This window comes from Ursus maritimus, unplaced genomic scaffold (assembly GCF_017311325.1).
Source record: "Ursus maritimus isolate PB19 unplaced genomic scaffold, ASM1731132v1 scaffold_15, whole genome shotgun sequence".
In the NCBI taxonomy this organism is placed as follows: domain Eukaryota; kingdom Metazoa; phylum Chordata; class Mammalia; order Carnivora; family Ursidae; genus Ursus; species Ursus maritimus.
Genome location: NW_024423897.1, coordinates 55,172,801 through 55,199,741, shown reverse-complemented (window position 1 = coordinate 55,199,741; position 26,941 = coordinate 55,172,801). Strand labels below are relative to the sequence as shown.

Below are 26,941 nucleotides of genomic sequence, written 5' to 3'. Positions count from 1 at the left end.
TCCCCGCATCCAGGCTGGTCTCCTAGACTCTGTTTCCATCCAGCAGCTAGACTTGATGAGGGCACCTGATAACTGATTGCTCAAAACGCAGCCTGTCTCAGCCTTTGTGCTGTGGCCTCTGGGGATCCGATGCCCCTTGATATCCTCCTTCTGGCTCTCGCGGCTCCGGCCCCCGGGCCTCTCAGGGGTGCTCCCCCTCCACGGCCCTTGGCTCTTCCCCCCCTCCTTCACATCTTCGTCCACTGCCTCCTCCCCAGGGAGCCCACCCCAAGCACCCTATTGGAGATGAGCCACGTCCCCCCTGCACTCACAGCCTTTCTTACCCTAGTGTCCTTTCTAACACACTCTGTCATCACTCATCTGGTAGGTCTCTAACTTGCTGTTTGTCCCCGCATTAGAAAGCACACAATACAGGACAGGGATCTTGGTTCCAGGACGTTTCCCAGGCATCGTGCCTCTCTCGTGGTCAGCACTCAATGAACATTCGAGAGTGAATGAATGTCTGGTTTGTTCTAAACTGCCAGCCAGAATCGGGACTCGGGGTTCTCTGTGTCCCCACCACGGGGGGACAGTGTGTGCACGCGGGGTCTGCAGGGGTGATGCTTGGGCTCTGCCCCTCTGACCCGCTTCCCTCTTCACTTCTAGACTGGCCTTATTGTCGCCTGCTACCACGGCTTTGTGGATACTGTGGTGGTCTTAGCAGAGTGCCCCCACGTTGATGTCAACTGGCAGGACAGCGAGGGGAACACGGCCCTAATCACAGCCGCACAGGCAGGTAAGACCCGGCTTTGCCTTCCCTCCCAGAGCTGAGGCTGGGGAGCAGCTGCCGGGAGGTGGGGGGTGGGTGCGGGGCGGGGCTTGGCACATGAACTCAGCTTGTAAGATTAATATAAGGACGGGAATTGATCAGAAATCTGTTCTGCTGCTACGAGGCACAAGAAAAGGCTGATCAGGACGCGGACGCATTCTCCATGTGCCTTGGGGACGATGCAATTTATTTGTGCAGAGCTCACGGTTGGGCGCATCTCGCTCTGATACTGCCCGGACTTTGAGTGTGAAGCTGCGGCAGAAACCCAGCCTCGTTATCCCTTCGCCTAGNNNNCCCCCCCCCCCCCCAGTGCTTGGAGATGGGGAACGGAGAGATGCTGGTGAGCTCACTACCCTCGCTGGTGATAGTGACTGGACCCGGTAGACATATTTACAAGGAAACTTACACTTGCCCATAGATGTAAAGAAATGCCAGGAGCTATTTGCTGAGAGGGTATCAGTGTAACGAGGCGGGACCATTAGGGAGAGAACCTCCCAGTAAGCATCCTTCAGCCCAGGATGGTCATTGCGACAAGTGGAACTTGGCTGCCATCACTGCCGAGCGCATTGTGGCTATCCTCTTCTAGAATCATCCTTGGACGTTTTCGGAGACAACCACGTGCTCATCCCTTCCGGACCACACATCGTTTGTCCCTGTGGTGTTAAGTGGGTTTGTCACTTGACCACTTTGAAAATTCTTGGCTTGAAAGATTAATCTGTTCGATCAGTCAGACTCTCAGCTGCAAAGAAGCTGCTTCCTGCTGAGCTGGGAAGGAGAGGCGTTTGCTTACTGACAGCATGTAGGACACCTCACGATGTCCTGGGGAGCTGCTTGCATATTGGATTGGAGTCTGGACAGCTGGAGAAAATGCCCCAAACCACACCTCATGTGCTTCTGGAAAGGGAACATCTGCTTCCGCCATCAAAGAGAGACCTCTCTGTCCCATTGTACAACACGAGCTCCTGGGTCAAAGCCAGCATGGGTGACTCTGATTCAGGGAGCCCAGGGAGCCCAACAAAGCCAGCATCTGGTAGCTTCATTCCCTGTAACGTAAGGGGCAGTAGTCCGTACACACCCATACACGCTGCTCTTCAGTCAAGCTGGATAAGGTGGAGAACTCCCCCAACGTAGAGAGGGGCCAGGTTGTGCAAACACATGTTCCTTAGCAGGTCTTAGGGTACAAAGCTTGGCCTCCATGGGGGCACTCCAGGCTTCGAAAGCCGAGATCCACGATGTGGGCAGGTGCAAGAGTGGAAGAGGATAGCGGGAGGCAGTCAGTGATCCTAGGCTCCCCATTCATTGCCTCCCGCTGGCCCAGGAACCGGGGATGCCCAAGTGAAGGGCAGCTTGCCCTCCGGTAATTCTCCAGCTCAGTAGGCCTCTGACGGAGCTCTGATGGAGGGTGCGCTAGGGGCCGTGGGTTAGAACACCCCCCCTGGCCTGCTGATTGAGGACAGGGGTTGTGAATTTGGGGGTTGGGAAAGAGGGGGATGTGAACTAGTACCGAAGGAGTCAGAGGGAGGCCGTTGCAGCTGAGGCGTCCAAGAGCACGAGGTGAAGAGGGAGCCTGGCTGTCTCAGGTGGTGTGGCGGGACAGTTGCAGGTGACTAGGAGAGATGAGAGGTGGCCCCCCGAGGAGGCAGGGACCGGATCATTAAGGGTCTAGATGCAGCGTGAGGGAATGCATTTGAGTGCCATGAGGATGGGCGTGTGGTGACAGGGGCTGGCTAATCCTCATGGGCCCAGAAGCGGTTTCCGAGGCAAGAGGGAGCAATATCTGCCTGGCAGGAGGTGGTGTGATGTGGGTGGTGGAGGAGAGGCGGCCTCCGGGGTGGCTTCTGGCGTCTGGGCAGGGGATGACGAACTGCCAGGGGGCATATGTGCAGTAACAGGTGGAGAAACATTGGCTCCATTTGGTGCTCAGGTCTTTGAGTTGTGACACATCTAAGTCAGAGGCCTCCATGGCAGGTGGAGGGTAGGGAGCTCCAAACTCCAGTGTCCACTGGAGCATGGAGTGGAGGGTTCGGGGGTAGCTGGAGAGAGGGACCCGCGGCATAGGCTGGACATGAACACTAGGAAAGCATGCAGTAAGAAGAGGTTTCCTTCCTTATTGATTTGCGAGAACTCTTTGTGTATTAAGGGTATTGGCGGTGGTTTAATACCCATGAGGTGCCTTCTGAATTCTTGCCCATTTGAAATAATAGGAATAAGGACTTGTGCTATGCCTTTTTTTCCCCTTCAATTGAGTGTTTCAGGGGAAAAGTCTGAGTCCAGCCTGCTTTTGTGTCTTTTGTGAGACCTTGATATTGCTGAGACTTGGATATATCTCCCACCTCATCGTTGACATTGAAAACACCCCCCAACCCTGCCCCAACTATCATATATCTCAGATCCTTTTCTCTGCATTTGTTTTGACTTACATTAGGTATATTTTTAGGAAATCTCTGTTAATTTCTTTGAGACACTGTCTGCCTTGTCTTGTTCGCTCTTCCTGACAGTCCCTCTTACACATAGAGTAAGTCACCTGGTCCTCATGCCACAACTTTCTCTCTCATTTTTCCCCCTATCCTTTTACTCTAAGATCTGGGCAAATTCTGCATACTGTCTCGTTAATTTGTTTCTGTGCCATTCATCGGATTACATTTACTTTATTCTTCTCAAGCACCCTGGGGCCAGTGTGTTCGGGCTTCTGTAACAGAAATTCCACAAACTGTGTTAGCGGACGGTGAGCCCCACCCTCACCTGGCAGCTCTGATACCCAGCACGAGCCGGCAGTGGGGGCGCCAGGGACTCGCTGTGTGGCTTCGTGTGCTGGGGACGGGAAATGGCATCGGTGGGTCTCAGTGCGGCCCCTCAGCCCACCTTTTTTTCCTGGCCCTGCCCTGCTCATTTGGGCCACCACTGAACTTTCCCAAGATCAGATGTCCTGCCTGAGCCCCCCTACAATCTGCCCCCCATCTCCACCGCCAGCAGGCCTTCTGTGGTTTCAGGCAGCGCGACTGTCTTCTCTCTGCTCCTTTGGTCACCCGTGGGAAGCAGGGAAGGGGACAAGACTCCTATGTTCATGGCCCCCCCATGCTGACCTCAGTTGAGCTGGTGGTCCCCGGCAGAGCGTCTCCTGCAGTGGAAGGGAGACTGTGGCGTGGTCAGACCATTAGGATTGCCGTGGCTGGCACATATGTCATTCTCTGGGCCCCACAAGGCCTCTGGGGTGTCGTGGGGAAGTGTCCGGGCTGTGACCCAGACGGGGTGGTGCGGGAGGGTGGCTGTCCCGGGCGCTTCCTCTACTTGGCACTGCTGATGGTCTCCTAAGTTGATTATAAACTATAATACACAATGTTCCGAGGAAAACCACACAAGCAGCTAGAGTTAAACACAGAAAGCCAGTCAAGTTCAGGGTGAAAATCACTTAGCTCCTCGCCCCCAGGGCCCTCCAGTTCTGCTGTCTGAAGGTAACCATTGTTAATTTGATGGGTACATGGGTTCTCTTCCATCTTCTTGAAAAAATATGTATGTCATTATAATGTGTTCTCCGCTCTTGTTTTTAAGTTTTCTCTTTCTGCTGGGGTCCAGATCCTTAGCTTGCTTACTGATTTGCTCAAGCTGTGTCTGCGGCCTACCCTCTTCTCTGCCTGGCGCCCACTCCCTGCACCTGGGCTCTGACCCCTGGGACACCCACCCCAGACCTTCTGTAGAACGGAATTGTTTGGGGGAGATGGGTGGAGAGGGGTAAGGGTTTTTTGCCACCCTAAAAAAATCTGATTGTAAAGCATTTCCTTGTTTGTCTTAATTGCCTCAACCTGTGGAAGTGTTTTTTCCCTAATTTGTTTCTGGCGGTGGTGACAGGACCTCCCAGGGCTGCCCCCCTCCCTGTGAGCACCATGACCTTAGAGCACGGCTCACTTCTCAGCCTGGAGCCCTGTCATCATCAGGGGGTGGGGGGTGCGGTGGGGGGGTGGCTAATCTGTGTTTTGATGCAGATTTGGTTAAAACAGGGATTGCCAAACTCTGCCCCCCTGAGTTTCAGATTGGAAAGGTCTGGGGAGGGGCCTGAGAATGTGCGTCTCTGCAAGTTCCCAGCCGAGCTGGAGCCCGTGCTGCTGGTCTGGGGATCCTGCTTTGAGAACCCGGCCTCGAAGGCTGTCATCTGTCATACCAAGGGGGGGAGGCTGGGGACGGCTCTCAGTGGGCATTCAAGGCTGGGGAAGTCACGCAGCCCCGGGAGATGTCAGTGGACACAGAGCCCTCAGTAAAGCGAGAATGAAGGAGAGCAGTTGAAGGTCCGTTCTAGCCTCTCCCTACTGTGTGAGGAAGGAGGCTGTTTGGGCTTTTAGCCGAGAGATGGTCGTGTCCCATTTTCATCCAATTCCATAACCAGTTGTAGTTATTGGACACCTTCTTAATTCCTAAAAGATGTCTAGTGATATGTGCTTACAGTAAGAAAAATCACCGCAGAAATATTCTTTTAACAAAAAGGTCGTGGTCCACTCTTCCACGTTCTCCATCTCGCAAATCGTCTGCCGTCCAGCCACCGACACTCCCAGACCTCTCTCCCTTTCAGACACACACGTGTGTACCTGTGCTTTTTATTTTGACCTTAATTATTTTGACCTTAATTTTTTTTCAATTAATAGGTCTAGGAGATTTCTTCACATCCACCTGTGGATATGAGACTTGCCTTGTTCTTCCCGCAGCGCATTCCAGAGTGTGATTGTGTGTTCGTGGCTGCGTCCCCTGTGTCCAGTAATGGTGGGGCAGTTCAGTGAACTGTGACTCATGCATTCTGTACAAAATCCTCTTTGAAAACAAATATTTACTTAGCAATTACTTCATGTGCGAGGGCTACCACGGTGAGCCAAAGCACACAGACTCCAGCCTCCCCAGTTTAGAGGGGGTGCGCGCAGGGTTTCTGAATGAGCCCGTTCCAGAGAGTGCTGTCGTGAAGTCATTTGCGTCTGGGGGTGCATTTCCGAGGAGGGTGTTTTGAGTGGCAGGTGTTCTCGGAGGGCTGAAGTGAGGAATTGTAAGAGGATTGTCTGTGGAGCCTGGGGCAGAGTGAGGAGCGGGACCCTGAGAGAGTGACCCAGGCCAGAGGGCTGCCCCTCAGTTCACCTGACACTCATAAGCCAGCAGCCTGTGGGGCCAGAGGCGGGGGGGGGGGGGGCGGAAGGCAGGGGTGAGTACCTCCATCTCTCCTTCTGCCCAGCCCCTACTGAGCCACACCAGAGACCCGAGGGCCGAGAATGGGCAGGCGCTGAGTGTCGAGGCCAGCCTTGGGGCCTGAAAGCAAGGGCAGGGAAGGAAGAGGAAGCAGTACATGGAGAGATTCTTAGAACTCAGTTGCTTTGTCAAAGGACATGCATGTTGTCGTAGCTGCTGCCAAGGGGCCTTTAGGAAAAAAACATACCCATTTATACTTTCCACCAAGTTCCCAAGGGTATTCTTGCCAACCCTGGAAAAGATCAATTTTTAGTGTTTGCCAATCCCTGAATGACGGTTTGTGATTGTGTTTCCCTGATTCTCATTGGAGCCCAGGATCTGTTATGATGTTTCTGGGCGCAGTTTACTGAATACCCAGCGAAACAGGGCTTCGACAGTGAGGAAACTGCCTTCTTCTGCAACAACGTGTCTGAAGGCTCCAGTCAGGGGGTTGCTTCATTGAGCGGCCCCATGATGCCAGGACTAGGGGCCAGCTTCTCAGAAGTGCTGCTGACCTTTTCCTCATGATGCCAAGACCGTAGCCCAGGCTCCAGGAGGGAGGAGCAGATCCCTGTCTGTGTGTCCTGTTCTCTAGGGCAGGAAAACATTTCCAGAAGCCTCCAACAGAGTTTCGTTTATATCTCACTGCCAGGGCTGTGTCACATGCCCCATGCCAAAACACATCTCTGGCAAGGGTGATAGAATGACCCCAAATGACTTAGTCTAGTCAACGCTGGCCCCGGCAGGATCTGTGTGGTTAAGGAAAACTTGAAAGCAACCATATGTTTATATTATTCAATATTGCAAACGCACTGACCTTTCGCCAGTTAGGGGTCCTGGCTTTCTACGGCACTCACTCAACATTTGTGAGTATACGTTAGGGCACAAATGCCTTGCTCTGCCTGTCGGGTGTTCTCTAAAAAGTCTAACCTCTTCAGATACTTAATGCATAATAGACATTCAGTCGACTCTACATTAGGTCTTTACAATGGAGAGAATGTATGAAAATAAATCCTCAAGTAATCCCTAGGTGTCGTTTAGCCAGCAGTTTCAACTTCTGTCCTACCTCCCCCAACTAAAGTAAGAGATGAAGTAAGATAACCAAGGAAATGAGTAAGTCTCAGGGATGGAGTGGTGTGTTTACTTCTCCATGTGTCCTTCCTCTTTGACAGGAGGGCAGGAGTGAGGCAAGGTGAGGGAATAGCAAAGGAGGGAATTTTAAACTGGTGATAAGATAGGGTTGGTTGGGTATCCTTGAAAGTTGTTATTCCTTGAACTTATTTTTACAGTTCTGAAGGAAATGCATGGAGAGGAGCCTGGCATTAGGCATGCTGCTTGCTGCAGGGGACAGAGTGGCAGTGAGGCTGGGGGGGGAAGGGGGGTGCACCTCAGGCCGCCCGTGCACGGCCTGGCTCATGAACCAGATTAGGGAGGGCCCCCTTCAGAGGAGAATGTACCACTTGGCCCGAAGCCAGGAATAAATGTCTTTTTTTTTCTTTCTTTTTTTTTTTTTTTTAAAGATTTCATTCATTTATTTATTTGTTTAGGGAACACGGGTGGGGGGACAGAGGGAGAGAGAAAGAGAGAGAGCGTGAGAATCTCAAACAGACTCCCTCACTGAGTGAGGAGCTGGACATGGGGCTCTGTCTCACCACCTTGAGATCATGACCTGAGCCGAAATCAGGAGTTGGAGGCTTAACCAGCTGAGCTACCCAGGCGCCCCTAAATGCCTCTTCATTTTTATTAATTTTGTGACCACCTCACACGATCATGATGTTAGTCTGACTTGGTTCTGATTTTTCTTTTTAGCTTTTTGAAGTGTTTTCCTTTTTCTTGGTTTCTAGTGTTTTCATTAAGAAATTAGAGCTTGGCAAGTCTCTGCGGTTTCCTAGCATTGCCTTGCCTTTTCCTATAAACTCCAGTTTTCTGAGCCCTTCTCCCTGGCCACTGCAACGCCCCTCCCCGCAGCACCTCACCCTGCTGTTCAGTCTCACACCTCCCTGCCCCACAGACCAAGAGGAAGTCTGACTGTACCGCCCTCCCATGCTCCCCTATCCATATCTCCCCCTCCCTACCTCCACCCTTGAGGAGCATCTATTCACTCCTGCCGCTTTGGTCAGATGTGACATTTCCAAAGTCAATGGTTCCCTCTACTGGCCTGGTTTGGAAAAGTACATTTCAAGTACCCAGAGTCAAACCAGTCAGATCTTTAGGCAACTCGAATTCTGTAACATATTTCCATTTTTAGAGGAACACGGATTTATTGTCTGTTTGCTTCCCTTGAATAAAGGAGTAAATAAGATTCTTTTTTTTTTAATTTTATTTATTTATTTGACAGAGAGAGAGAGCCAGCGAGAGAGGGAACACAAGCAGGGGGAGTGGGAGAGGAAGAAGCAGGCTCCCAGCAGAGGATCCTGATGTGGGGCTCGATCCCAGAACGCCAGGATCACGCCCTGAGCCAAAGGCAGACTCTTAACCGCTGTGCCACCCAGGCGCCCCTGGAGTAAATAAGATTCTTAACCCAAGACTGGTATTCAATAAAATGTTGAGTGAGTTAACAATTAATACTTGTAAAAAAAAAAAAACCCAATTAATACTTGTTATGTCCATGTAATTCTTAGGTAATGTGGGTGATAGCTTGATAATTAACAACCCTTTTGATAAATGATTTTCCCCCCAGGGAATAGTAATCCTTGAATCTTATCATTTACCAAATATGTATTTATTGAGTTTTCAGTCAGTTGGAAGTTTTGGATGTACAAGCATGGTCATAAGCATTGTAGTGGTGGTGGGAATCCACAGCCACATGGAAATGTGGACCTGGAATATCATGGTTCAGGTGCTTAATCCAGGCTTGGGGGACCAGGGAAGAGCTTCCATTGGAAGAGATGGCTCATTGAATAGCTAGGCAACAAAAGAAAAACAAGTTTATAGAGGTGTATACTTCATCTATACACGGGAGATACCCAGGGAAAAGTTAGTAACTCAAAGAAGTGACTTAGAACTCCAGCTTATATGGGGACCTTCAACAAAGAACAAATATGGGGAGAAATGACAGGACAGACGAAAGTAGTTTTAGGCTTCCAGAGATGGCATTCTGTGGGAAGGTTAACTAATGGTAGATAAAGACTGGAAGGTTTGTTATGTAGATTTCTCTGGTGCCATCTCCAGGCTGATAAGATCTGCAGTTGCTTTAGTGATTAACTTCTGTCCTTTCTGGTACAGAGGGAAGGAAGTACTCCTTGGAGATTTATGTCTTGCTTTTAGGCAAATGGGGGGAGGGCAGGGAGCTTTTCTTGCGTCTGTCTCCAGTTCAAAATAATCTTGTATCAAAGTAGCATATTTTGGGGTGTCATCTTCTACCTTTCAGGGAGTAGGGCCAGATTAAAAGGAGCTAGCTTGGGGCGCCTGAGTGGCTCAATCATTAAGCATCTGCCTTCGGCTCAGGTCATGATCCCAGCGTTCTGGGATCGAGCCCCACATTGGGCTCCCTGCTTGGCGGGAAGCCTGCTTCTCCCTCTCACGCTCCCCCTGCTTGTGTTCCCTGTCTTGCTGCCTCTCTGTGAAATAAATAAACAAAATCTTAAAAAAAAAAAAAAAAAAGGAACTAGCTTGTTAAAGAGTTGGGACTTCATCTAAGAAGTAGAAACTATTAAATGTTTTAAGTAGTAGTTATCTTAGTCAGAAGCATTTTTTCTTGGAGTTATCATGTTGGTATTGTGGAGAAGTGATGGGAGGGCAGATATGGGACCAGAGAGGACAGTTAGGAGAGGAGCTGTAGCCCGGTGGGGGTGTGGTGGCCCAGATCAGGGAGTAGATATGGGGATGGAGAAACAAGGAGAGACTTGCAAGACATTTAAGAGATGGGGGTTGGTAGAATTGCATGATGGTTAGAGTGGGAAAAAGAGGGAGGGCTGAAGACGAAGCCTAGATTTCTGGCATGGACACCTATGCCATTTGTGGTGTTCATCACTGAATAAGAAACGTGAGAGAGAGGAGCAGGTTTAGAAGAAATATGTATTGGGTTTGATTTGTTCGTGGGACACTCAAGGTGAAATATTCATTAGACAGATATTTAGATAAGAGAGTCAGGAAAAGAGACAGAGCTAAAGAGTTCTAGGGTGATAACTGGATCCAGGAGAGTGGATAGGTCACCAAGGAAGAGTGTATGGGTAAGAGGAGGGTCAGTCATGCGTCTGGGGCACAGCAGCATTTCAGGAAGGAGAGAACAGAGAAACCCATAAAGGAAATTGAGAAGAAGTGGCCAGAGAGATAGGAGGAAAATCAGAATGGTGAACTATCAGGATATCCATGAAAAGAGAGTGTTTCAAAAAGGATGGAACAGACAAGGGGTAAACACTGGAGAGGTCAAATTAGAGGAAGACTGACGCATAGCTTTTGGGTTTTCTTATAGTATGGTCATTGGGGGCAGACGGAAGGGAGTTTCAGGAGGATTTGGGGAGTGTAAGTAGCCAAAGTGAGAGTGAATGACTCTGGAAGTTGAACTGAGAAGTTGGATGACTGAGGGTTGGGGCTAGAGTGGGAGACAAGGTCCACATGATTATTGTTGTCATTGCAGTGGACTGGATATTCATGTTCCTTCCAAAAGGAACATGTGTTAAATCCTGACCCTCAAGATAATGGTATTAGGATGTGGGCTTTTGGAAGGTGATTAGGTCGTGATGGTGGAGCCCTCACGAACAGAATTAGTGCTCTTACAAAAGAGAGACTCCAGGAAGTTCCCTCCCCCCTTCTGCCACATGGGGACACAGCAAGAACAGCAGCCTGTGAGTCAGGAAGCAGATCTCACCAGACCCTGGATCTGCTGGCATCTTGATCTTGGACTCCCCAGCCTCTAGAACTGTGAGAAATAAATATTGTTGGTTAAGCCCCCCGGCCTATGTAGCTTGTTAGAGCAGCCTAATTATACATAATTATTTTTTTAAGATGGGAGACCCTTGCACATGCATATCCAGTTAGGTATTGCTGCATAACAAGCAACGCCAAACTCTAGTTTAAAGTATATTTATTGTTCATGCATCACTGAATGGTCTGGGGATCGGATAATCCAGACTGCTTTTGCTCACATATGTGTGAGTGAGCTGGCCCCTGTTCTAGGGTGTGCTGTTCTACACACTTCTCGTCCTATTCCTGGGAACATCAGGCTAGCCTGGGCATGTTCTTCTCGTGAAGATAGCTAGACTCCCTCTCACACTTCTTATGAGGTCTAGCCAAGCAAGTGCATTTCAAGCTTCTGCTTGCATCCTGCCTTTAACTGTCCCATGGGCCAGCGTGACAAAGGGCAAGGTGAAAAATTGGGCCATCACTGCAGTCTGATGGGGATGGATTTGCAAGGAGGGAGAGGTCGAAGAGAACGAGGAGGTCATCGGTAGCACAAGTATTCTACGGAAGTGGGCGGAGAGTGTTTTTAAAGCACTGGAAGGGGAGGAGAGATTGGCATCTTTAAAATAGAAGAGTCACCCTTCTTTTTTCCTAAGGAGGGAAGGGGGAGAGAGGCTACTTGTGGATGTGGGGAAGTTTGTGGGGTGCTGAGGGAAAGTTGAGGGGGTTCCCTTCTCGTGGTTTCTGTTCCCTCTGAGGTAGAAGGTGCGTCACCTCCCGAGCGTGGGATTGGCCATGAGATAGGTGATGTAAGAGCGGGAAAGTTTGCGCTGGCTTCGGCAGTCATCCACTAAGATTGGGACAATACAGAGATTAGCATGGCCTCTGTGCAAGGATAACACGCAGATTCATGAAGTTCCGTATTTAAAAAAAGGGGAAAAAAAGCAATGGGAAAGTTAAAAATTTTCCGCATGGGGCTTGGGGGATAGTCATCTGGGAAACAGAAGCATGGGTGGGCCGTGTGGAGGCACCAGACAAGCTTATCCATCCATGGGCACCATGGGTATCATGGATTCCCACCCTCATATAGTCACTCAGAGAACATGCCTTTGGCCAACCATAGTGGAGCCGGAAACTTGGCGGTCGGGGGATACCAGAAGTCATCTTGGGCTTTTTAGTTTCTGCTACTGGCCCAGCCAAACAATCACCAAGTCCTGTCCATTCACTTCTTTAGGAGCCCTCAATGTCTACCACACCTCTCCACCCGCCTGCCTTCCTTCCTGGGGTTCATTGCATGCCCAGCACTGAGGAAGGCTTGGGCGCAGTGAGGAGAGGATCTGCACCCAGCTGCCCACCCAGAATCATTGTCCCTACCTTGTATTCTTGTCGAGTGGCCCCATGCTAGATCGCCCCCCCTTTTTTTTACTTTTAAATTTTTTTAATTTTATTTTTAAAAAGGATTTTCTTTACTTATTTGAGAGAGAGAGAGAGAGTGAGCACAAGTGGAGGCAAAGGAGCAGAGGGAGAGGAAGAAGCAGACTCCCCAATGAGCAGGGAGCCAACGCAGGGCTCGATCCTAGGACCTTGGGATCATGATCTGAGCCGAAGGCAGACACTTACCGGACTGAACCACCCAGGCACCCCATAGATCCCCCCTTTTAAATAAACACTTTGATTTTAGAATAGTTAGACTCACAGAAATGCTGCAGAGAGGGTACAGAGAGTCTCATGCCCGCACCCGGTGTCCCCTGTTGTTGGGATCTTACAGTAGCAGGATACATTTGACACAATGAATGAACCAGGATCGAAGCTTTATTATTGTTCATTGAAGTCCATTCTTTACTCAGACTTCCTCAGCTTTTCTCTAATGCCCTTCTTCTGTTCCAGGATCCCATGTGGGGGCCTGTATTACATTTAGCTGTCATGTCAGGCTCCTCTTGGCTGTGACAGTTTCTCACACTTTCTTTGCTTTTATGACCTTGACAGTGAGGGGAGTACTGGTCAGGGAGCTTGTGGAATGTGCCTCAATTTGGGTGTGCCTCATGTTTGCTCATAATTAGACTAGAGTTATAAGTCGGAGGAGGCGGGGAGGACCATGGAGCAGAGTTCCATTCCCATCACATCTTTCAAGGGTACTGTTAACAAAAATGCAGTGACGCTGCTAAAGATGGTAAGTCAGACTTCGTTCAGGACCACTGGGATGGGGGGACCACCACAATGGGATTTTGCAGTGGGGGAGAGATGTTGGCTCAACTCTGAATACGGCACGGGCAAGTGGGAATTTATAGCCAAGGAGCAGGGTGGGAGTCAGCGGGTGGAAAATGACTCAGAGAGGTAAGGGGAGTTGTGGGTACACTTGGCTTATGGGGTTCTTGCTGAAGGCAGGCCAGGGTGATCAGTCATCCCCCGGGGGGTGTAGAGGATGAGAACTGTGATCAGATATGGAGGGTGAGGTGCTGGTCAAACTGAGCAGTGTTCTTGCTAAAACTAGATTTTCCAAGGAAGTACACAGATGGGCCTGGAAGATTCAGGAGCGTGACTAAAGTTTGGTCAAGCAAAGAATCTTTGTCAGTATAGCCGTTGACACGACTCATCACTACTGATGTTCACCTTGGTCACGTGGTTGAGATCCTGTTTGTCAGGTGTCTCCACTGTCCCCTCCCTGCTGGCCATAGTCCCTCTTTGGAAGGAAACCACAGTGCACAGCCCCCGAATTAAGGAGTGGGTTGTTACATTCCACTTCCTTGAGAGTGTGGTACCTGCATGAATTATTTAGAATTTCTCTGCAAGGCACTTCTCTGCAAGACACACCCTGTCTTCCGTAAGTTTCACAATGGTGATGTTGATATTATCTCACATTTTCCAGAATTAGAAACAGACTCAGTGAAGTTGACTCATCTTCCCAGGGCTACGCAGATTTTCAGTGGCAGGCTGGGACTTGAACTTGGGTGTCCTCACAGTCACCTCTTCTAAGTCCTAAGTTCTCTGTCTACACTGGCATTTAATCATGCCACTGAAGCTTATTCATGTAGAATTCACTTAACCCCTGGGTCACTTGTGCTCTTCCCTTAGGCAGGCTCATGGGGGGCGCTTTGAGGGGTCCCTGGTGAACCCGCCCTTTGAAAGGGCTTTGTCAGAGGACTTTAGGAACCAAATCCTATCTCAGAAGGTTGGACTGGGCTCAAACTAGATTTCAATATGATGCATGTTCTGGTTCTGTTATGTAAGGAAGTTTGCGTGTGTTAGCCTGTCTGTTTATCTACTCTATCTATCTATCTATCTATCTATCTATCTATCATCTATCTATCTATCATCTATGTATCTATCTATCTATCTTACTAAAGAAAAGGAAAGCTCTTCTTGGTTGATTGTCATGGTTTTAAAGAAGTGTTAAAAGAGAAACTGTGGCAAATTAAAAGTGTTGAGTTTGAGCAAAGGTTGATTGAAATCGGGCAGCATCCCATCTAACAGATAGAAAGGTACTCCAAGGAGTTGTACAAAGTAAGAGGTTTTTATAGTCAGAGGAGGAAGGAAGGGGAAGGCAGGAGGATGGGAGGGAGGAAGAATAAGGAAGCCATACAGGGCCAAAAAGTAGGCGGGCTACTGCAAGGTCCCTTTCCTCTGTCGGGCACATCAGGATCACTAGTGCTGATCAGACAATTCCAGATTGATTGGTTTAAGGTTCCATCTCTGGGAGAACCAAGACTGTAATTAAGTCTTGGTTTGGTGACTGGGGGCTTAGCATAAGCGACTCCATTTTGGACCTGTTGTCTTGTTTTTAACAGAAGAGGGGTTAATATCTGTATATACGTAGAAGCATCTTGTCTACCCCTGATTTCATTGAGCGAGGCCGTCTGTGTGATAAGAGCTATTACTCTGCTGTCCTGAGAAGCCAGTGGGGAGGCGGGGTGTATTTCATGGATCCTTGAAAGCTCGCGCCTATAGTCAGAACAAGTTGGCCACATGTTGGTTTTTCAGAGCTCAACGTAATAAGCAGAACAGTTCTGTATAATGGGCTGTTTGCTTTGTGGATTTTGAGTATTTCCTCTCCACACCTGTTCAAAGTGTTCAGGATATAACGGTGCAAAGGACATCCTGCTGCAAATTACGACAGACACGCTTTCACGTTTTAAAAGAAATGGCTCTAAACAAATTGCAGTTCGTTCCCTCTCAAACTGACCGACAGGTGCTGCCAAGCGTTAGCTGGGGGACTAACCTAACTGAGATCAAAGGACCCTCCTCCCCGCCTCAGTTAAGAGCAATTAGGCTGCTCCGGGCACCTGACAGCTAGCATCATCCCCACCCCGGCACCTTTGATGACAGTGGAGGGCCGAGCGAGTAAATGAGTCAAAAGCACCGGCTGCTGGTTGGAACCCGTGAGTCAGGGCGCTCGCGGGCCGCACCCACTGTTGGCAGCTTGTTTCCGGCAAGGTCATGGTAGTCAGTGTTTCTCTCGCGGAAAGCTTCATGGTACCTTTTAATTTTTGCCATGAGTTCAGGAGATGGGCTGAGGTCCATGGTAAGCGGGCAACAATGGTTCTAGAAGAATCCGCACCCCAATTTTTGTTGACAGCGGGCAGCCATAAGGCCTCGCCTCCTTGGCCACATCCCAGATCTCATGCGCTGACTGCCCTGGAGTCAGCTGGGGAAGGGACTCATGGCTCTAGCATCTCCATGGCGCAGAGGACTCCCCCGGGGGGAGGGAGGGAGGAGACGATACCCAGTTAATGGCAGAGAGCACTGGAGTGTCCCATGCCTGCAGCCTGACAGTGGGGGTTCCCCACGAACATGTGTGCACTGGGAAGAGCGGGGGGATTTCAAGAGGGCTGGCTCCCAGCGTGTAAAGAAGGAGACTGGGCACCCAGCCCCTCCACCGGGGCCCAGGAGAGGGTCTCCTGCGACTGCTTGCACTCTCTGGGCCTGTCAGCCAAGGTCAGCGGGGGAGAGGTTGGGGATGGCTCCTCAGAGAAGGGCCTGGGGGTGCAGGTGCCTGGTGGGTCTGGGTAGCAACATTTCCCACGTTCCCTGCCTCCTGCTCGTGTGTGTGTGTGTGTGTGTGTGTGTGAGAGTGACAGAGAGACGGACAGACAGACACATCTGAGTGGTAACAGCGGGTGACAGCATGAATTGGCATAGCCCTTGCTGTGATGATGACCTTCTCCTAGGGAGCACTGAGAAATGGCTCCGAGGTTCATTTTGAGTTTTGCATCTGTTTGCGTTGGTGTCTCCTGCGGGGAGCTGCCAGCATCCAGAACCTTCCCCCTGATCAGCGAGTGCCGGGGGAGGCTAGCTCAGCTCAGTTTCCACATGCCACCCCCACTGCGTGCTGGCTCCCCGCGTCCCTCCTCACCAGACAGCTGAGCTCCACGGTGGGTGGGCTGCAGAGAACCGGAATGAACTGGGATGGCGCCCCGTGTCTTGCTGTTTCCTGGACGCCCTGAGAATTATTTCTTGTGTCTGAGGGGCAGCCCTACCCACCTGCACAATGGGCTGGTCCTGGAGGCCGACCCTGTGACTTTCTTGCTCTGGGAAGGCTTCCGGGCATGCACACTCTTGGTAGAATGAGCTCCATAAACGTGTGATTCTCTTTGCAGGGCATGCCACCATCACCAACTACTTGCTAAACTATTTTCCTGGCCTTGACCTTGAAAGGAGGAACGTGTTTGGGTTCACGGCCCTGATGAAAGCCGCCATGCAGGGCCGAACGGAGTGCATCCGAGCCCTGATGCTAGCAGGTTTGTCTCCGCCTGTCCTGGGGGGCGGTCCCAAGGGTCTCGGGAATTGCCGGTCTTGCTCCTTTGGAGAACGTGTACTGAGATTAATCGGTTCCGTAGAGACGAAGCCTAGTGGGTGCAACGAATAATCGTTTCTTTGAGGGGTGTGGCTGTCATCAACTGAGCTGCAACAGACGAAAAGGAAAGCAGACCCTTTGGGGTGGGGTGGGAGGTTATGGTGCTGGTCCCCCTGTAGGAAACCTGTCCTTGCTCCCTGTAAGCTCTTCCCTCAGCCATAGGTCCCTCCTGCCCATATTTGTTCTTCTTTAGAAATGTGTGTTCTGGCCTTGGCTCTGAGTGCAAGCCTGTCCCCCTGAGGGTGGGCACAGGGATGGTGGGGTGAGCCTGGCAGCCATCCTAGATCCCCACTTGCTGGTGTTTGGAGTCACATGCTGATGATATGGTTTCCTTCGTCAGTGACATGTCGCCGAATGGAAAGTTCTTAGGTGGGAGCTTTGGATCAGAAGGCACCCCCGCCTTGCCCTTTATGACCTGGTCATGTTGGAGGGAGCACTTCCTTCTCTGAGCCTCCCATTCCCCATCTGTGCCATGGGAGTGGTGACTTCCTTCCACCCCCCAGCACGAAACACGACCCTGCTTTGTAAGCTCCCCAGGGCTGTGCAGATTTAAGGAACGGCCGGGCTACATTCAGTCAGCCCCCGCGCCTCTCCTCCCTCTAGCATGCAGTCCGTGATCATCTGGACACAGCCTCGTCGGGTTACTTGGAGAATTAAACGGGGAAATGTGTGTAATGTACACACAAAGGGTCATGTGCAGAGTTAGCATCTAATGCTTCAGTCAGTGTGAGACGCTGCTGCCCCCATGGCTTCATTTCGTTATTTGGTTCATTTTGTTTTTGTTCTTGGCACTGGGCTCAGCCCATCCCGCGTGGCCCCGCGAGTTCCCAGAGAGGTGGCGTTTGCCCTCCCGCTGCGGTTCTCGGAGGGCACAGCAGCGTCCTGCTGGGCGTCAGCCTCGGCTTGTAGTTCTCTTTGGACAACTTGCTGCTGCTTTTTGTAAAGTGAAATTTCATTTTGGAATAATTTAGATGTGTGGAAAGTGACAGCAATAGTACAGGGAGTCCTCCACGACCCTCGCTGGTCTCCTGCCTGTTACCATCATACGGAGTGGCCAGAGCTGGCACATTACTATTAACCGAACTCTAGACTTTATTCGGATCTCACCTCTGCATCCATCACTGTCCCCTTGCCGTTCCAGGATCCCATCCAGGCTCCCACATGTAATTGTCCTGTGTCCCCAGTGTCCTGTGGCCAGGGACAGTTTCTCAGTCTCGCCTCCTGGTTCATGACCTGACAGCCTCCATACTGGCCCTTATCCAGTGTCCCCAGCCTGTCTGGCATTTTCCTTGTGATTACACTGGGGTTCTAGGATTCACCCTTGCTTGGATTTCTTTTCTCCCACTTTAATCTGAGTGTTTTAGGGGGTGCTGGAAGAAAAATAAATTCAGTAAGTGATGACAGGCTTCAAAGATGAAAACGTTCATGGAAATAAAAAAGAGCACAATTAGATGTGATCCCACTGATTGTGCTTTTGACTCTGACAGTTTCATTTTTAAAAGGCAAGATAACAGTTTCAACCGAGTTTAGGCCTTGCCTGTCCTGTAGCAACAAGAGGTGATTCCCCCTAATTAAACAGTGTTTATGATGCTTTTGTGTTTGGGGGAAGCTTCATCTGCTTTTACTACTTCTGGAGCTAGCTGTAATTGAATGTGGATTTTTAGTAATTTACTCCCCCCCACCCACGATTGATCGAGCAATTGATTTTTAATGTTTCAAGTTTTTATTTAAATTCTAGGTAGTTAACATGTAGTGTAATATTAGTCTCGGGAGTAGAATTTAGTGATTCATCACTTCCATACAACACCCAGCGCTCATCACAAGTGCCCTCCTTGATGCCCATCCCCCAGCTAGCCCATCCCCTGCCCACCTCCCTCCATCAGCGCTCATATTGTTCCCTATGGTTAAGTCTCTCTTACAGTTTACCTTCCTCTCGTTTTTCTTTTTCTAGTAATTTACTTTTTTTTTAAAAGATTTTATTTATTTATTTGAGAGACAGAGAGCACAAGCAGGGGAAGTGGCAGAGGGAGAGGCAGAAGCAGACTCCCCACTGAGCAGGGAGCCCGACCCGGGCTTGATCCCAGGACCCCGGGATCTTGACTTGAGCCGAAGCCAGACACTAACCAGGTGCCCCCAAATTTACTGTTTTAACCAAGAATTTATGGTGTCCATCACATCACTGCATTTTCCCTGATGAGTTCATTTGCATGACAAACCCTTTTGTTTTTAGGTAGGTTGCCTTCCCCTCACTCTGGAAAATGCACACGTTTGCTGTCATTCTGCTTCTTTCCTGGGTTGGGTGGAGGCATTTGCTAAGCATTTGCAGGATGGCCGAAGCATAGTCGGGGGTCTCTTGAGAGATAGGCCTGGGTCAGGGCAGTGCGCCCAGTGCCAGCATTGCTTCTTCCCCCTCAGGTATGGATAATGAATTTGGCGTTAGGTTTTATATACTACTCTCCCTTTCCTGTTCCCTCCTCCCGATCCCTGGCGCATCAGAGTCTAGAACAGTCCACACGCGTGCAGACCTCTAGCGCATCCATCCTTGAACTGTTCATTGTCAGAGCAGAATGGTCAATGGAACTAACTTGGAAGCCAGGACCCCTGGGTTCAGAGTCCAGCCCCTTTCGTCTCTCCCCTCTATACCGGGGCCAGTCACCTAATGCTCAGAGCCTCAGTTTCCTCTTCTGTGAAGTGAGGTGACTGCCAGGGGCTGCTGTGTGAGGGCTCGGTGGGGACTGAAGGAACTCCCATGTGGGCAGCGCTTGGGAGCACACCTGGCACGCAGGAGGCCTTTGGTCAGTGCCGGTTGTCATTATTATTATTGGTGAATTTGTGTGCTTGGTAATTATTTGTTACATGAATGAAAAGCAATGGTATAGTTTTTTCCCCCTGACAAATATCCTCGTGATGAAACACTTCAACTTTCCCGCTGAGGGTGATACACCTGTAGCTCGGGATTTCTTTTCTTTTCTTTTTTTTTTTTAAAGATTTTATTTATTTATTTGACAGAGATAGAGACAGCCAGAGAGAGAGGGAACACAAGCAGGGGGAGTGGGAGAGGAAGAAGCAGGCTCATAGCAGAGGAGCCTGATGTGGGGCTCGATCCCATAACGCCGGGATCACGCCCTGAGCAGAAGGCAGACGCTTAACCGCTGTGCCACCCAGGCGCCCCAGTAGCTCGGGATTTCTGAATCTCGGCACCGTTGACATCTGGTGCCAAGTAATTCTTGGTGGGGGGCTGTCCTGGGAATTGTGGGATGTTGAGCAGTCCCTGGGCTCTCCCCGCTAGGTGACTGCAGCCCTCCCAGTCGTGACAACCAAAAATGTCTCCAGACATTACCAAATGTCCCGTGAGGTGCCAGTGGGGGATAAAATCCCCTCCTGTTGAGAACCACTGATGTGACTAATTGGGAAAGGATAAAAAAAATGAAAAGAAAATCTTTTTCCTCTTATATGCACTCCCCCTTCCAGCTTTTTCTATATTCCTCTTAAAGATCTGACACCTTTTTTGGGGAGTTTTTGAGCTGCCCTCCAAGATTTTGGTTGTTTAACTTCTAGAGATTTAAATTTTCTGCTATTTCTAAGGTAGCTGACTCTTCCTTGCATTTTCCTTTTACAGTAGATGTGTGTGTATGTCTTAAAGGAAAAAAAAAATCCTGTGTGACTGAAGTCCCTCCTGGCTTGGGTGGATAGCAATAAGGATACCTGTTGGGATATTTTAAAAATTTGCACATTTAGGGGCGCCTGGGTGGCACAGCAGTTAAGCGTCTGCCTTCTGCTCAGGGCGTGATCCTGGCGTTATGGGATCGAGCCCCACATCAGGCTCCTCCGCTGTGAGCCTGCTTCTTCCTCTCCCACTCCCCCTGCTTGTGTTCCCTCTCTCGCTGGCTGTCTCTATCTCTGTCGAATAAATAAATAAAATCTTTAAAAAAAAAAAAAGGGAAAAGCTCATCACTCTTTTAAAAAAAAATTTGCACATTTATTTTTAAGTCTTGTTATTTACATTTAATATATCAATATTTAGAAAAACTAAAGCCTTTAGATACTAAGGCCTGAGTATTTCTTCGGTTTGGCATTTCAACAGAGTGCATCTGTGTGTGGCTGGGGAAGGTTCCTTGAGAACTAACCACAGAATGGCCATCCTGTGATCATTTCAAAAGCGAAAGGCACAGGCACATTATGTGCGAATGGTTGGGGTAGAGATGTGTAGCTCGTCCTCATTTTTTCAGGCACAAGCTTCCTTCTGGACCTGAGAGTATTTCTGTGCCTGAGTTGAATTTCCGAGTTGCAACTTCATTATATTCAATAGGAACCATTTCCTCTTTGAAATGATGGATCATTGAATTGGATGCCCCCCTAAACTGTTTAGAATTTCCACTAGTTCATAACATACAGACACATATCAGCTTATCTTACCTTACCTTGTTGGGCAGAACGAAATGACGTTAGAATTATCAAAACTTTGGATTTTCATAAAAATGTAACCAGGTTCTGAAAAGCTGATTTATTGGCTCTTTGGTTTTTGGCTTCCCAAGGAATAATGTCAGCTCTGCTGATAAGGATCGCAAGTGGGGCTGTGGGTTCTTGTTAATTCAATGGAATATTAATGCCCAGAAGTGACAGGTCTATTTAAATAAGTGGCTCTGAGAAGCCATAACGAGGATGTGATTTTCTCTGAAGAGAAGCAGAGCTCAGTGGAGGTTGGGAGGCTCCAGACTCACTTAAGGGAGCCGGCTTTATCCCTGAAGTGTGGTGTGATCGCTGCGGCACTGGGAAGCAGACACAGGCAGACAAGATGCTCACCCTGTCCCGGGCCACAAAGCAGACCTCCGGGAGGGGTAGGAGGCTTGTTTAATGAGGGAGAGCCACTCCCATTGTTGGGCCTGTTGTCATTCTTGTCTCAGGCAAGCCCCGACTGTATGCTTCTGGAAAGCCAAGTGATAAGATATCACTACAGAGGTTTCTTCTGTTTATAGGGAAAATATGGATTTCCTGTGACCTGAGAATTTGCCAAGTTGGAATAGTCTCAAATGATTATGCAGAGAAAGGGCTAGAAGTCAGGCGTTCCATGTCGCGAAGGGCAGTGTCTTAGCTTGGGCATTTCGCTTGGCACAAACGCAAACGTTGTGACAAGGACTTGGGGGCAACTAGTTTTTCTGGAAGGTGAGCCAGGAAGCCACGTGAAGGATAGGCAGGGGGGACCATTGGGCAACCAGGCATCAGCTCTGCTGAGACCCTCCGAAAGATAGCTCGGAAATGCCTTCAGGGGTAGGGCAGGCTGGAAGCAGGTGTTCATCCTTCCCACCCCCCAGATCAGGTCTCTTTCCTGAGAACATGCATCCTGATTTATCGTCTCGATTATACCCCAAGTAGCCAAGGCACAGGCCAGGATGGTACAGGCGGAGACCTGCAGGAACTGGTCCGCAGGGGTCCCGTGTGACCAGAAAGGCCTCTTGGTGGGAGGGGCACCACAGCTGGGCTTAGAAGGGTAGATAACGTGGGGAGCTGGCAGAGAAACAGGAAAGGAGGGGACGCACCCTGGGCTCTGCCTGCCTACTGCTAGTCCCATGACCTGGCCCCGATTCTCGGGGAAATCTTCTGCGGATGAATGATGGAAGGTAGCTTGTTTTCCTTTAGCGCCTGTTTAGAATGCTTTCTGCTCCCGTCACAGACATCCTGACTTGACATTGGGTGAAGAAAACAAACATCTAGAAGTCTTGAGGTAGGCAGTCACAGTGCAGAGCTCGCTCGGAACTCCATGAGGACATCACAGAACAAGCTTCCTTTTGCTGTCCCCCCCAGGACCCCCCCAGCCCTCCCCCCCCACTGCAACTTGGTCACCAGAACTCTAGGCTTGAGACAGGAAACAGCAGCATCAACCACATAGTCCTTTCATCAGAGCAGAAGCCTTCTCTTTGGGGCTCATTGACCAGCTGTAAGGGAGGCTAAGATAAAGGGGAACAGGATTGCCGTTACTGGGTTAGACCAGTAATTCTCAACTGGGGGTGGGTGTTGGCCCCCCAGGGAACATGTGGTAGTGTCTGGGGACATTTTGGGCTGCCACAACTGTGGAATGCTACTGACATCTACTGGGTAGGGGTGGGGGCTGCTGTTAGGAGTCTTAGTGCACAGGAGAGCCCCCACACCACATAGAGATCTGGCCCAAAACATCAGTAGTCCCGAGGTGGCAAAACCCTGGTTTACACCAGTCGTGATTCATTGCCTGGAACTGAGTATGTTGCTGCCTTGAGTTAAATAGAGGACTTTGTGTTGACAGCTCACAGCATTCAACATGGCGGCAAACGGATGCATGGGCAGGAGCCCAACTTTTGTCTGTGTGGCGGGAACTCTGGGCAAAGCAACCTTGGGTAGGGAGTGAGGGTGCCAGTAGGTCATGGGCAGAAGTTGCAAACACTGGCCTGTCAGAGTTCTCTGTGTTCTCTGAAAGGTTTCTGTGTAGAGTGCTAATCATTGGTCTGGCCTTCCATGATCTAATCACGCCGTCCAGGCCGCTAATACTGCCCTGACTGATTGCTGAAGGAAGTGGATCCCCAGATTATAGCATGACTCACATCCTTAGGCGCATTCCCGTCAGCGTGGCCTTGTTCTTCAGAATGTGTGTAGTTTCCCAGATCTTGAAAAGGCACGAGGAAGGCACAGGAAGGAGTGTGCTGCACGTTGGACAGCTGTTCCTTTAGTTTTCCATTAGCTTTTGAAAAATGTCTCTCTCAAGCCGTGTTCATTAAGATTTTAATTTTGCAGTTTGTACCTTTTTAAGTGACATGCAATTAATTAAGGTTTAATGTGTCATCTATTTTTTGCGGTGACATTTTTACTGCCCCCTTTTCATTTTTGTCAGTTTATAAATTGTACTCTGGCTAATGAGTTCCATCCCGATTTCCAGTTCCAAATAATTAGCACTCTTCTAATATGCCTATTTTTTAAATGTGCCCCAGAATGAAGAACATTATGAGGCGATGTCAGGTGAGCTGGGCCTGCCCGGGCCGGGGGCCACTGGAGGGGTTCCGGGGCAGGGAGGCCGCTGAGCCCTCCTCGCCTCCGTTCAGCAGCTCCGTTCAGCCGCTGCCACGTGTCAGACACCTGGGTCTGCGTGGGATATAAATGCAGGAGCCTCTGCCAGTCCTGGTCCCTGGGGAGCTCACAGACTAGATAATTGCCCTAGTTCTCTGCATTGCTTTGCCAGTGAAAGTATGACTAATGGGACCTGAAATCCTGAATGATTTTTAACTGTGTATGGGGCTGAGATTGGACCAAGATTAATTGAACAGCAATTCCTTATTAATTTCTCTTATAGTACCACGCTGAAATTTATGAACAGTTCATCAAGTTGACTTGAAGTTTAAATTTGCAGTATTAGGAGGGGGCAGTGGGTGGTATGGGGGAGATTTATTAAGGAAGTGACTAGTGTAAGGGAGCCTGAGGATGTAGGAGTCAGGTTCTCTAGAGACATAGAACCACTAAGAGATATACATTAAAAATTTCTTTTAAAGAATTGGATCTTGTGATTTTGGGGGTTGGAGAGCCCAAAATTAGTGGGGGCAGGCCATCGGGCTGGAACCTTAGGACAGGAGTTAATGCTACAGTCTTGAGGCTGAATTCTTTTTTCTCCTGAAAACTTTAGCTTTTGTTCTTAAGGCCTTCGACTGATTGGATGAGGCCCACCTGCATTATTGAGGGTAATCTCCCTGACCCCGCCAACTGATTGCGCATGCTAACTGCACCTACAAAATACCTTCACAGCGCACCGAGACTGGTGTTTGTTTAAATCCCTGGGTACTATAGTCTGGCCATGTTGACACAGACAACTGTCCGAGAGGAAGCTCAGCCCTCCCTCTGGGCTGGCGGGAAGTGAACAGGGCTGAGACCTTCTCTGTTAACCTTCAAGGCCTCAGGTAGGTCCTTTGGCCACTGTGCCTCCCATTTGTTCTGTAACAAACCTTTGTTCAATGTACGCCTCCTACCAGCCAGGATGAAAAGGGTTGAGGAAACAAAAACGAGTAAGATGTGGGCTCTCTCCTGGAGAAGCCCACGGTCTGGTAAAGAGGGTAGACCCAGGACCTACTAACCACTCAGGACAAGAAGTGAAGGACCACACATTTCCTGGAAAATAGGGACCCTCATATTCCTCACAAGAGATCCGTGAGGAAAATGTGAGATGATAAGTAAATGGGACACCAAATGCTTTGCAAGTGATTATTCCTTTTAGTATTCTAGAACATTCTAGTAACACCATTGCAGTGTTCGCGGAGCACCTTTGCTGTCTAGTCATCTCTCCATTGCTGGAAAGCCATGAAATCTTATTTCTTTAAGAATCCCATGATGTAGGTACAGAGTTCAGGTGGTTGTATTTAGGAAAGGTAAGCCATTAAATGGAGCACTTAAAGGTGGGTTGTGTGGTGATAATAGTACACACAGTAGTTCAGAGTCAGATGCAGGTTTATCCAGGTGGCACAGCTCCGGGGGGTCTGACACTAGGTTTGGGAAGTTTTGCCTCTGATCCATTTCACTCTTTCCTTTCCTGCCATTGGCTGGGAAGGTTCTTGTCACATTGGCCCATGACTGTTTGTGTTTGCGTTTTTTTCAGGAGCAGATGTCCATGCCAGGGACCCCCGCCGTGGGATGTCAGCCCAGGAGTGGGCGGCTTACACAGGACGGTTGGAGGCTGTCCGCCTCATCCAGAGGCTGCTGGAGCGACCCTGCCCGGACCAGTTTGGGGAAAAATACAAACCAGAACTGCCGCTGCCTCCGGAGGCCATTCTGAAGCCCTCGGGCTCCAAAAACTGCTTGCAGAGGTTCGCCGAGCTTGTGCGGTCCACGCTGACCTCCCGCTCACGCCAGGGCCTGGAGGATGGGGGCGTCCTGGACCACATGGTCAGGATGACCACGAGCCTCTACAGCCCTGCCGTGGCCATCGTCTGCCAGACCGTGTGCCCCGAGAACCCCCCCTGTGTGGGGAAAAGGCGGCTGGCCGTTCAGGAAATCCTGGAGGCTCGGGAGAACCGGGACACGCACGCCCAGGAGAATGGCAAGATAGAGGGCTCTGAGCAGCCATTCCGGACCTCCCAGGCCGTGGGGGTCTCAAGGGAGGGGGCCCCGAGAGCCAGCCTCCCGTCTCCGCAGCTGCCAGGTGCCCCGCGGAGGGCCAGCCTCCTGCCCCTGCAGCTGCTGAGAAGAAGCAGCGTGCGGCCCGGCGTGGTCATCCCCAGGGTGCGCGTCAGCAAGGCGCCTGCGCCCACCTTCCAGCCCGAGCGGGCGGCCGCCAAGGGCAGCACCAAGGACAGCGCCCACCTGCAGCTCCCGAAGTGGCGGTACAAGGAGGCCAAGGAGGAAAAGAGGAAGGCGGAAGAGGCGGAGAAGCAGCGGGCGGCAGCGGCGCAGAAGGAAAAGCGGGCGCCGTCCTGGAGGAAAAGGACGTGACGGGTCAGCTGCCTGGAAGCGTGTGCGGTGGGGGAGGAGGCAGCGGGGGTCCGCTCAGCGAAGGATGCGAATGCGCCTCCCTACTGCCCCCGCCCCTCCCGCAGTGCTGCACATCCCCGCGCATCCCCAGCAGGCAGGCTGGAACGGCCCCAGAACGCGCTCCGTGTTTGTTCAGGCTGCACCCTTGAGTGAATTGGGTCGGGCACAAGTCGATTAGCCTAAAACCAGTTCCCCTAGCGATCAGTACACCTATGGGCAAATTTGCCGCAAAGCCTACCTTTAGAACCTCACTTGAGAAATTTCTAAGACCAGTTAATCAAAGGGTCTGAATAATTTTGTATTTTTAATCATGATCAAATTTGCAGCATTTTACTGGTGGTGGGGCTGTTTGTATTTAAGACGGTTTTAATACATTTGCCCCAAGATCCTTTGTTTAACATACTGTTTCTGGCAATAATTATTGGTGATATCTCAATGATTTCATACAGAATTTGTGGAAGTCTCCCCCTTCCTACTGATTGTCTTTCCTTCTCATTTTAGGCATGCATGAACATTGTATGTTCTTCTTGATTTGATTAAGTGATGCCGAATATTTGTTTCTATTTGATGGCGGCATTTCCTTTTCCAGCAAAATGATGATGTGAAACGGGAATCAGATTTCCTTGTATCTTATTTTAAAGCTCTCTTAGTTAGACGGTAATAATAATGAAGAGAAACCTGTTGCTAAAGTAAGAAACCGCGCACAGAGAAGCATGTATTTACTGCTAGAACTAAATATTTTAAGCAAGGGACTTTAAACTGGA

General features: G+C 50.0%; 1 protein-coding gene and 1 pseudogene across 1 annotated transcript in view; both read left to right on the top strand.

Annotated features, from left to right (window-relative positions):
- ANKRD33B (ankyrin repeat domain 33B) overlaps positions 1-26,941 on the top strand; it is an 81,491-nt gene that overhangs the window by 46,449 nt on the left and 8,101 nt on the right. The window contains exons 2-4 of the mRNA XM_040630545.1: positions 646-775; positions 16,444-16,584; positions 25,306-26,141. Coding sequence (XP_040486479.1) covers positions 646-775; positions 16,444-16,584; positions 25,306-26,138 — 1,104 coding nt within the window. The 3' untranslated portion in view covers positions 26,139-26,141. The remainder of the gene's footprint in view (positions 1-645; positions 776-16,443; positions 16,585-25,305; positions 26,142-26,941) is intronic.
- On the top strand, positions 11,679-11,779 carry LOC121102803 (annotated as a pseudogene).